General features: G+C 30.8%; 1 protein-coding gene across 1 annotated transcript in view; it reads right to left on the reverse strand.

Annotated features, from left to right (window-relative positions):
* The window catches only part of LOC129989363 (A.superbus venom factor 1-like), a 184637-nt gene that overhangs the window by 13093 nt on the left and 159070 nt on the right, over positions 1–12474 (reverse strand). Inside the window, 3 exon segments of the mRNA XM_056097853.1 lie at positions 2142–2243; positions 6982–7071; positions 10600–10705. Coding sequence (XP_055953828.1) covers positions 2142–2243; positions 6982–7071; positions 10600–10705 — 298 coding nt within the window.

Below are 12474 nucleotides of genomic sequence, written 5' to 3' on the forward strand. Positions count from 1 at the left end.
ACAGTCTTGACTATGCTGAATGTCAGAGAGATAAATGTTTGCAGTTAGTTTATTTTTTTATTTCTTTATTTATTTTTGTTAAATGTAAGTGACCATATTATGCATATTGTGAATGCATATTAAAAAAAGAATTATTTAGAAATTATATTCATTTTTTTAAAATTCAACTTTTTATTATTTTCATATTATTTTTTTATGTATAAGTAAAAATTATAACAATTCCTAGATGAATATTCAGTCTGAAATATTCCAGAACTTTAATACGAAATAACGAAATATACAAAAATTCAATTTAATTTTGTTCGTTTCTTTCTCAATTAAACCTATTTAATATTTTTTGAATAAATAATTTACTTATAAAATTCGAAAAAAAATTAGGGACTTTTTATTAAAATTCGCTGTTAGTACTAAAACTATTGAGAGAAAGGATTGAGCCATTCTTTTGGGATGAATCCGAGGTCTTACAATTTCATAGGCACATAGATGTTGGCCGATTCTTCTGGATTGAAAAATTAATAAAAGCAATTATTGATAAAAATAAAATCGTGTCAAACGAAATACTATAAACATTGAATTACTCCTTCTAAATTACAGAATTCGGAAATGTTAATTAACAGAATTATAGAGAGCAAGTAAATGTCCCAAAATCGAAGTGCTTCAATAATTAATCAGTGATGAGTTCTATGTTCTAAGAGCCCTTCTAACATTCACGCGCGCCTCAGTATGACATTCTGTGCAAGCAGAGAAAATCTAAAATATCCAACTCAAAGAGTATTTTTTCCAAACAAGTTTGGGTGACTCATTAACCCCACCAAACCCCTCTCGTGATGTACAAAGACAGTGACCTCTTCAGAGAGTAAGGGAAAGTTTTATTGGTTAATCGTTTTATTGGGGGTGGTTGATGGGTCAGTTGACCGCACAGTTTGGCGTACATTGTAAAATCGCCAAATCTTACATGCAAAGATAAAGTTTATAATGTGGTAGTCTTTCTTGACACTTGAGCGGAAAGGGGGAAATTTATCGAGCGCAAGTGACATAGAAGCCTTGAATCGGTCTCCTGCTACTGTAGTCTATTAAAACCAAATTTCGTTGCACTATCCTAACGGACACGTCCATTCGTATATCCCACATCGATTCCTGTAATTATTTCGGGCAGTGTTGTTTGCCTGTTAACACTGATAGTTTTACGCACACATCACTGGTCTGGATCATTTAAGTGCAGGCGGTCCCAATACCGCATTTTACATGGTGGGAGGTTATGTCTGAAGTTAGACATTGCACAATTTTGACACTATGAATCTCAGGATGTTAAATTCTCTAACGATTTCCGAAATGAAACATCCCATATGTCTAGCTCCAACTACCATTCCGCAATGAAACTTTTTTTTAATTTTCATCGAGCTACCATAATCATGTCAAAATTTTTTTCACATGAATCACTTGAAGCCCTACCGATGCATTGTACATTTATACATTTTGTAAACGATACTACTGCTATCTGTACATTTGCATACTGTTATCCCATGACTTTTGTCTACTCAGTGTATATATATATATACATATATATATATATATATATACATATATATATATATATATATATATATATATATATATATATATATATATATATATATATATATATATATATATATATATATAATATATAATATATAATATATATATATATATATATATATATATATATATATATATATATATATATATATATATATATATATATATATATATATATATACACTGAGCAGAAAGATTTTTCTGATACCTATTGTTTTCATAATTTTAATAAATGCCGACTGGCAATGAAAATAAAAATTGGAGTGTTGCTGTTACTGAATCTTTCACTCAATAAATTTTTGCTCCGAATATTAGATTTTAAAGAGCTGAATAGTTCTAAGATCATTACAAATTGAAAATAAAACGAAATTTAAATTTAAATGAAAATAAAACTCATAATTTAAAATAAAATTAGTATAGAAACGTTATTTGAATCTAACTATTTATTTAGAATTCTTTTTATATGAATTTAAAATAGAGATTAACACCATTTTAAACTAAAATGCAAGCAAAATATTATAATCTATTTAACATAATTTCATCAGTTATAAATCTTTTTTTACCATAATCATAATTTGTGCAAGCAATGTTCATCAGTCTCTCTCTTTGCTCGGCTAATTGGAATGTTTTGATGTTTTCGAAAGGCCTCCTTGGAGGGCAACCACCTGAAAGAATGATGTTAACTGATTTTAACAACTTGCAAATATTACCATTCTTTTGCACAGTCATTAGATGGAAATAAAATTCTTGTTGTTTTAATGTTAAATGTACGAATAATCCATACATAGTTTTGCGATACATCCATAACTTTCGAATTTAACAGAGTGAATGAATAGTTTTTTTAAAGCATCTTTAGTTCAATTCTAATATCGGCTATAGATACTGTGCTATACTCCAACCTAGCCAGAGGCCATGCGAAAAATGTGATGGGGCCGCCGAAGAGCAAGCTCACCTAGCACGAAGGGACAAATTACACTCAATGACACTGGACACGTGCAAACAATAAAAAAAAAAATAATAATAAAAAAACGCTCTAGAGAAAACGCATATTGGTATAGAAAAAGAATAGAAAATAAAACATTACATATTAAGTTGTGAAACTTTAAAAATGCATAAAATACATGTTAAATGAGTGTTAATATTTTACATTAGGGAAGAGCTAAATACAAAAGATTTGACAAAATGTCTCTAATAGAAGATTTAATGACTGGAATTTTTATGAGCTCTTCGATTTCAAGACACATCGAATTTCTTGGCCATCTGAGTCTCAGTTCCCGTCGTAGTGCACAGACTTTGATCTCTTGATTTATACATCCTTCTTCGGGGCCACACTGACGTGTCGAACTTTGGTCAAAGAAACGTCTTTGATGCACAGAAAATACACCACGGCCAGTATACACTTGGTCAATATATAAATCACTCTCCATTCGGTTAAGCGAAACGTTTTTAAAGAGTTTTTAAGTGTTGTTCGCCCCTTGATGGAGTTATTCCATCTCTCCTGCCAATCCTTAATTATTAGTTTTTTTAGTCTCATTTCTGAGTTGGATTTTGGATTCATGGAAAGATATTTCTTGGATTTCTGTTTAAAGCTTCCTTGGTGAGTGTTTCATTTTCAATATACCCCTGATGAGCTCTGATCCAGATAATTTAAACACCAAATTCAGCAGCTCTTTCTAATATCTGCTATAGACAGCTTCCAAAAACATACAGTAATGACTAATCTTTGCGTCTGTTTTAACTATAAGCATGTAATAAACCTAAGAATCTGAACGGCAATTATTATCTGTGGCATTGCGATAACAAAAAAATTGTTCTTCCTTAAAATCATGGAACGCTTCCTTTTGTTTCAGAAAAAAAATCATTGTTTCTAATAAATAAAGCGTAAAAATTTCTATAAATCAACTATTTTAGAACTTTCTTGTTTGTTTTCCCTACTTTTTTATATAAAATCATTCGCCATGAAGTGCATTTATTCATAAATTCCACTACTTAGCAACAGAAAAAAAATCTATTATCCAGGAAGTTTTATTGGTTGTGAGATATTTTGGGGCTATTGGTCACAAAGCTGACGTTACATTTGTAGTATTTGTTCTAGTTATGGAAATAATGCATTTTATTAATATTTCAATGGTGCCTGCAACCTCTAAAGTGTAAGGAGATGCTAATTTTCATAATTTTTGTTTCTATGGTGTTTTTATGTTATTTACGTGTTTAATATCATAATAGAGATTTATAAGGTAAATATTATCAAATCATTACAGCAAAAGAAAAAACGCTCAACTTTATGACCTAAACAAACATTTAGTATACGGCATTTACAACAATGGGGAAGACACAGAGAAGTTGCACTGTGATTTATTCCTATCCAATTATTTGATTATTGACAGATAAGTTTTCCTTGGACAAAGAAAAGTCAAACGCCGAATGAACGAATTAGCTGCCACGATTTCCATTGGGGGATTTTAGAATGTTACGCACACCACTCAGGGATAAAAATATGTTTGGCATGCCTGACAACTTAATTTCATTCTACATATGTCAGTCGAATTGTATGCAGCAGAAAGTGTGTATTTGGTACTTCGTTTCTTTAAAATAAGTAAACAAATTTGAAATTCGTCTGTAAGTTGAACGGAGCAGAATTGTCATATTTGAAGCATTATATTTTTGGTTCGGTTTTTATATTGTAAAAATACCGTACACCATTATATAATTTGAAATTAGTAGTGACGATCTATTACTTACTCAGTCTTTTGATTTCTTTTTTATTGAAATAATTTCGATCATTTTATTACAATACCCTTAAATAAAAATATAAAATATTTTCAAAACAAAACATTATTTGAATACTCAACTTTTAATACTTTGAGTAACTACGCAATTTTTTTACTAAAATTTTTGTGCATATACATGACTTATCTGTCAAAAATTAGAAAAAGAATGACAGCTAATGGTTTGGATAATGGCAGGAAAACAGAAGTACTTTTATCAGCATCACAATATCCCTGAAGGATAACTCAATAGTTTGATGCAATTACTTGGCTTTTAAGTTCAAGGTTCAGCACTTTTAGCATCTCTATTAAAGGAAAAAATGTCTGGAAAACTGCTTTGAAATAAAAGCTTACACAATCAGGGAGGAGAAAATGTCTCCATGTGAATTAAGACAGATAATTTGTACACCACAATAATATATCTTAACTTTTATTTCTCCTTAGAGCAAAACATGTACAAGAAAATTGGAGGCTTCATACAGAGAGTTCGATCAAAATTGTGGAATGTGTGCTATTAAACTACAGGAATCGCTTTTATCGCTCAGCTAAGTGCTCAGACTTTGAAGCTAAAGAAATAAAATATTTTTGAAATTTTCTGTTATCAGGAACATTAGTGATATCTTCGATTTAATCTAAGTCTTGTCAAACTTCCTATAGGGTCAACACAAGAGTGGCCAGTTCATCGTAAAACAGGATGACCGATGTAGGGGAAGATGAGAAAGAAGGCCAGAAATTGACCACCTTGTGACTGGGGGTCCAACCGCCTCGAAGAGGATGCCAGTTCTGAGAATTGATGAATGATGTAGATGGATTGTCATGAAAACAGCAGTCAAGGGAGATGATAACGGAAGGTTCAGCGAATATTATCGATCAACCTTAACATTCCCACTACTTTAAATAAAACCTGATCTAGCGGAACTTTTTTTCGACACGCTACAAATTTGTTAGACGTTTCTTCGACTGAAAAATGAAAAGCTAAAAGGAAGGGGGTAATAGTCCTGAAATTCATAAATGAAATAAAATTCTAAATTTTTAGTTTCTATGTCTCATATTGAGAAATTTTGCTTGATGACTCAGTTATTAGGAAAATTTTGGGTAATTACATAGTGAAGAACTTTGAAAAATTGTGGTAAATTATTCTTCAAAGTTTTTAAAAATAGGGTACTAATGTGAGTAGAAAATAGAATTTTCCGTATGAGCATTTTTTTGAAAAAGTTCCTAGGAATCTTGACCATTTCGGTGAGCAACAAAGCGAGAAGCTTCACCACTATAATGGAACAAAGATTTTAAAGGAAATGGGAGACTCATTTTCTGGCACTTAATTGCTGGAATCTTGACGGTATGTTTAAAGAAATCGCAGAGAAAGTTTTTTTCTTCTTCATTAATTTATTGGACCAACATATTCATTTTTTTATTTCTCAAATTCGTAGTATAAAGAAGGTATTGTAGTAGTAAAAAAATTCGAACACGAGAATTTGAAGAATTTTCACGTTTTAGACTTCTCTCAGTTCGAAAAACGTATTTTTTTGGAAAATAACTGCCTATTTGTTTGTCTGTCTGTCTGTTTGTGACATAGACAACTCAAAAACGGTTTGAGCTAGTTGGATAAAATTTGATACAAGGTCTTGACATCAAATTTGCAGACTTCTATCAAAATTTGAGTAAAATTCATTTAGAAGAAATCTGCCTGTCCTGCTATTCGAATATAAGTTACAGAACGGTAACCGCAAAAAGATGAGGTCTAGATTAATAAGATTCGGCATACATATTTAATATCTATAGTGTATATGCCTATCAAATTTTGAGCCGAATTCCAACAACAGGTTGACAGTCTATCGGTCCGTACTTTTAGAAACATGTAAATGCGATAACTCAAAAATGCAATAACTTAAATTGGTATGGGATTTTATGATAACAAATGTAATTTTGTATTAAATTTTGTTTCAACCGACTGGGAAAAATGAGTCTAAAATACAAATTCGATTTTCGTATACTATTAACCACATGCTATGGATTAATTACCAAAAATTTCGCTAAGAATCAGACGATAGATGCAGCAAAAATGCTAACTTCCGGTTAAAGGTAAATACTTTGTAATTCTTGTACGTTAATCCCATACAATGTCCCATGTAAAGATGTTCTCTGGGATAACATCTTTATTAGAGGGTATGCAAAAAAGTTTTAAGGAAAACACTTTCGCTGGTTTAGACTTAACATCATCTAGCATTTTTAAGTATACCTGTACTACTTTAGTATACCGTTATTATAACATAATTATGGTATATTAAACCAATTTTATTGTGTTAAAATGCATTTCTTTATTTTATTTTCATTGATATTAATTTAAATAATACTTTTTTAAATTACTTAAATTACAAAAATTCAGAAATTAAAAATTTATTTTAATTTTCAGGCATATATTATATTATGTATTTGTCTTATGTAAGTATAGCTATGTAATGTCATGCATCAAAGGCCATGCTTTCGGTATACTTATTGCATTTATTAGAATTTTAAATATTTTTCTGCTCTAATGAAAATGAATCAGTGAGCCCTTTAAACGAATGTATTATTTTTGAGCCATTAAAGAACTCCAGATTATTAATGATTTAATAGATGTAACTTGATTACTCACCTTCAGCACACTGACAAATTAAACCATCACACAATAAAGACAATTTAGGATTCATTTTTGAAGTACTGTAAAATATTGTGCATGCTTCATCTATGGAAATAAAAATACATGAAAATTAATTAACTAAATATTAATAACTAATTAATATTAAAAAACTAAAACAATTATTAATGAAACATGTAAATACACTAATATTCATACATATTCTGCAATTATTCTCTTCGTGAATTTCTTTCTGTTCTGCTTCAAATGAAAATTGCTAGTTTTTTTTGTATCTCAGAAACTAGCTTTATCTCTTTTTTTTCTTGGAAAACTCATTCACAAGAAACAAGAAGTTTTCTTCTGATCTTTAGCCGAATATTCAAGAAGAGCTACTTGAAAATTAATAGATAGTGTAACGTTTCCTCTTTTTTCTTACATAGTAATTGGCATTACGACCAGATGTCACATCACCTTTTTTTGCACACATAGGTAAGTGTCTGTGGACTGTCAGATGTGGGTCTCTTTCAGTAGTAGAGTCATCGAATCTGGTCATTTATTATATCCAGGTTGTCTCGTCGTTTCAAATAGATCCACAATGTCTTCAAGGGTGAAGAACATACAGATACTAAATTTTTCCTTAGAAAGAGACTCCTCAAATCATCAAGGAACGATTAATCACCAGCAATCATTGCCTTTAAGTGTCGAACTCAGGTGCACTTCAACCGGTGTTAGATGTGAATTGATTATAATTAACATGTGTTCGAGAGGGTCAGCTACAAAGATGGATCCTTAATAGACACTCCCATGATCGAGTGGAGACATTGAAGAAGCATTGCTGAACAGCTATTGGGTGATAGGGAACTCAAGTTCACCAATGAGAAAATAGGAGGCGGATATTTAACGGAAATAAAATGAGGCATTTTTGTTTGTTTTTAATCAGAGAGGAAAGCAGTGAGAAACAGAATTGGAATTCAGGGTGACGTTGGTGTCCGGAGAAGTTGCTGCTGATTTTTTGAAAAGCTCCTTGTGATTCGGGTTTCTGTGTTAGGGTCCACCCGATAAAGATCAGTGGATTTGTGGAACGGCCTATGGAGTAATCGTTTAGAGCTAACAGCTTTTTAACGTTTTTTTTTTTCGACTTATTCTCAGATTTGATCGAGGAACTATTTCGTCATTAAACTTTAAACTGTTATGTGAGTTTTGTAAATATTAACCTAGATGAGAACAAGTTGTTTTTTTGTACATATATAAGGCTGTAAATAAAAGAATTGCTTTGTTACACTGCCCTATTATTTTATCGGTCTAGATCAAGATATTACAATAGCATTTACAATTTTTATTTGAAATTATTTATTTTCTTCAAGCTTGTTATAAAATAAACGGAATTAAAGCCCCCATCGAAGAAATTTAACTTCTGATCCAGAAAAAATCGATTGAAAATGTAACACACATGTATAAAAAATCATCAAACTGATTTTAAAAAAATGTTTAAAAAACACATACCTTAAAATTGCATTCTTATTTCTATATCGCTATTCCTTTTTCCTCAAATATATTTTCTTTAACCAGGTTGAATCATTTTTAATTTTGAATCATTCTGAAACCTCAGTTTTTTTTTGGAAATTTTACAAGTAAATAAATAAGTTTCCAAAGAAGTATGGTATATTAAGTGCTTGCATGTATTTTGATCATTTTTTCACTTTAAAAAGGTATTTATTGAGAAAAATTGGTACGATATATATCAATCAAACTTTTCTCCATTTTCGTCCAATAAATCTCACAACTTATTGTCTTCGAATGTTTTTGCTCCTCCAGGCCGTTCTTTGTCTTTGAAATCGAAATCAACTTTTTTAAATAATTGAAACCAAAATGGACAATTGGGATATGACGGAGAAGCATCATCATAAGTTCTTAAAAGTGCCTGATGGGTTTGGGCAGCAGAGTTTTTGAAATGAAACAAAAAAAGCAATGAATGTCAAAAATGAAATTTGGAGCATTCCATGATTGGGGGATTTATACGCTGAATAACTCAATAATATTAAATGAAAAACTTTCAAAATGTTAACAATAAAGCAATAGTAAATTGGCAAAACCCTAAACCATTTTAATTTACACATATACTTCGCATATTTACCAATAGACGTCGCTGATTAAAATACAAACAAGCACCTAATAATAAGGCTTATGTTTATAGCTTGATTCATTGTCTTCATTTGACGTGATTGTATAAGCTGTTTTATTCAATACATAACGGCTTTTATGTTACGCAGTTATTTAAAGCCTAAAATCCTTATTAAAACCTCTATCCCCAAATCCCTAAACAATTCAATTGAAAATTTGTAAATTCTACTCAAACTTCATATCTGGTATCACATTTTTATCGCCATTTCCCATTTAATGTCAATTTTTTTGCTAAATTTAATACTTAATCTATATAGGTTTGATGGAAAAACTTAACATTCTTTTTACTCCCTTTAGAAAGTCATAGAATCTCTTTTAATCGCTCTAGAAATCTTTCTAGGTGCTAAGAAACGAGCGTGAAAAATTTCGCTTGGTACACATGGTTTATGGGTGGAACTGAAAAAGGTAAAAAAGAAACGATTTTTCAGTCGTTTTCAATATATACATTATCTAAATTTATTTGTTCTAAAAATATATATGTGTGTGGAAAATCCAAAACACATATATTTTTAAGTCATGCAATTTTTATACTTCATACATAAAAAGTTTAATATCAACCCTCTAATTAATTACTTCTCTATAATATACGGATAAAATCTTTTTATTGTCTACATCTGACATGAATATCGCACATAAATGTGGAATATCGTACTTTAATCAAATTGCCACTGAATTATTTCGCATGCATTCTAAAAACTATGCATGCATCAAAGTAAAAAGCCGAACAAAAATGTAACTTTTGAGTAAATATAGAAAATAATATTGTGAAAACCATGCATGTCTAAAAAAAAAAAAATTAGCTTTTGAGTAAACGTAGAAAATAATATTTTGAAAACTATGCAGGCTTCAAAATAAAAAGCAGAAGAAAAATTTAACTTTGGAGTAAATGTAGAAAATAATATTTTCGTATTATACTTTTAAAAATAGCAAAAGCACGTTCACGGAGGATTAGACGAAACAACAAATTAATTATTGGACAATCATTAATTATTGGAAAAATCTGCTGCATTATTTTAATTTAGTTAATTATTTGAAAATTTTGAAAAAAAGCACAGTTATCTTAGAAATTTACCCCAGAAGACCACGTGTCAATTCCACGCCACAACTATTCACTGTGTAAAAGGAGTTCTTGTGGCCGACAGACAGACACAAATGTATTTTATACTTACTATTACAGATTTTATTTTTGCCATTAGGAAACAACCTAATATTATGTAGCATACAGCGTAGCTACATGATATTAGGATGCTTCATGATCAAGTAGCATAGCAAATGAACAGAAAAAAAAATCTTTGTTCTCTCAACATAGAAAAAATGATTCTCCTTTAGTTCCAAAATATCCAATTAGATCTCAAATTGTGATTTTGCTTGAATTGATTGCTTAGTTAATTTTGAATTCTCCGATATAAAGTATTAACATCAAATTGTCCAGGTGTTTTATCAGGAAAAACTTACCAGGATTATAATAATCATAAATTTTTACTGAACTTCTTCGGGTTAGTTCTGCATAATAAAGCTGTGTCACACGGAATTCAAAGCAATAGGGTTTGTCGTTGGGAACCTAAAAGAAAATGTATTCAATGTTAGAATTGTATTTTATAATGGATTTTTCAATCACCTCCTGTTTTAAATTCTACAATTTTTCTACAAATTCGTGTGTTTTGAGACAGAACACAATTTTATTATTTTTAGAACTTAATTTAAACAAAATAAGCTAATTCCATGTTTGGATTTCACATTAGGGGAGCCATATGTTTTCGGCCGTAAGTAAAAGTAAAATACAGGATTGAATAATGTTAATAATAATGAGAATAGAAATTTAAAACATATATTATAAGATCAAAATTTCGATTTTCTGAAAGCATTTCTAGCAGCGGCTCATGCTTTTGCAATTTTCTTTTGACTTCCACAATTCTTAATAATAATAATATAATTTCTGTTCTTTAGAGCAAACACATCTAAGGATTTGCCACAATAATATATTCTTTTTCAGTCTCTATACAATAGCACACTTATTTTGCGTAAGGATGAGGACCTTCTTGACTTAGGTCTGATTTACCGTAATACAAAAAAATAAATAAATAAATTAGAAAATCATTTGATGTTCTAAAAGAAAACGAAAATAAAACAACAACAATAATAATTTTTTTTAGTCCGAAATATCATAGTCAGGTATTATTGCATTGATAACCCACTGAAAAACAATTTCTTTCTAGTCATGGTATTTAAAATATCCATAGGACTGAGATTATTTTAAGAGAAGTAATTCATTTAACTTATTAGATAAACTTAATGTGATTTATTAATTAAATTGATTAATTGATAACTAAGTAAAAAAAAATCAAGACTCATCATTATGTGTGAGATAGAAACTGAAGCATCTAAGATCTTGTCTTATTGAAAAATTTGTGAGCACTTATGACAACCTACAGGTGATTATCAAAATAATGGAAACACCTTAGATTTATAACTAATCCTTTATTAGTATGGTGTAGGGCCACCTTTGGCATGCAATAGAGCTTCGATTCGTCTAGAAATCGATTCATACAATTTTGAATTGTGTTTAGAGGAGCATTGTACTATTCTTTCTGGAGATATTGTGAAAGTTCTGGGAGAGATGTCGATGAAGAATATCGACTCCGTATTGAACACTCTAATATAGACCATAACGGTTCATATTGAGGTTGGGTTACTGAGTGGGTCAAGGCAGATGTTTAACTTCCTCCTCGTGTTCATTAAACTATGGTTGGGCAAGTCTCGTTGCATGGATAGGTGCATTATCATCCTGGAAAATTCCATCTCTTGCAGGAAACAAAGTCTTCATCATAGAATGGACCTAGTTAGCTAATATTTCTCTATACTTCTCCCCAATGATTTACCCTGTGAGGGTTGCGACTGGTCCAACAGAAAACTACGACATGGCTGCCCATTTCATGATACATCCTCAATATTACTTGATAACTGGAAGGAGATAACCACTATCACACGCTTGTTCAGGTGCCCTCCAAACGAGCACCGGTCCTATTGTAGGGAAAAGTGTGAAACACGATTCGTCAGACCATATTATTTTCTTCCACTTATCAATCGACCAGGTTTTATGAGTGTGATACCACTGTAGGCGACGTTTTATCATTACCATCTGTGACAAGTGGCTTGGAAATTGCTGCTCTGCCATAAATGTTCTGTTTATGAAGGTGCCTTCTAACTGTCATCACTGATACTGGAGAATCCAGATGGGTATGGAGCTCTGCGGTCACTTTTGCTGAAGTTGTTCGCTTTTTAGACATTACAATCCGCTTCAATACCCGTCTGTCTCTTTCACTGAGCTTC

Source organism: Argiope bruennichi, chromosome 10 (genome assembly GCF_947563725.1).
Source record: "Argiope bruennichi chromosome 10, qqArgBrue1.1, whole genome shotgun sequence".
In the NCBI taxonomy this organism is placed as follows: domain Eukaryota; kingdom Metazoa; phylum Arthropoda; class Arachnida; order Araneae; family Araneidae; genus Argiope; species Argiope bruennichi.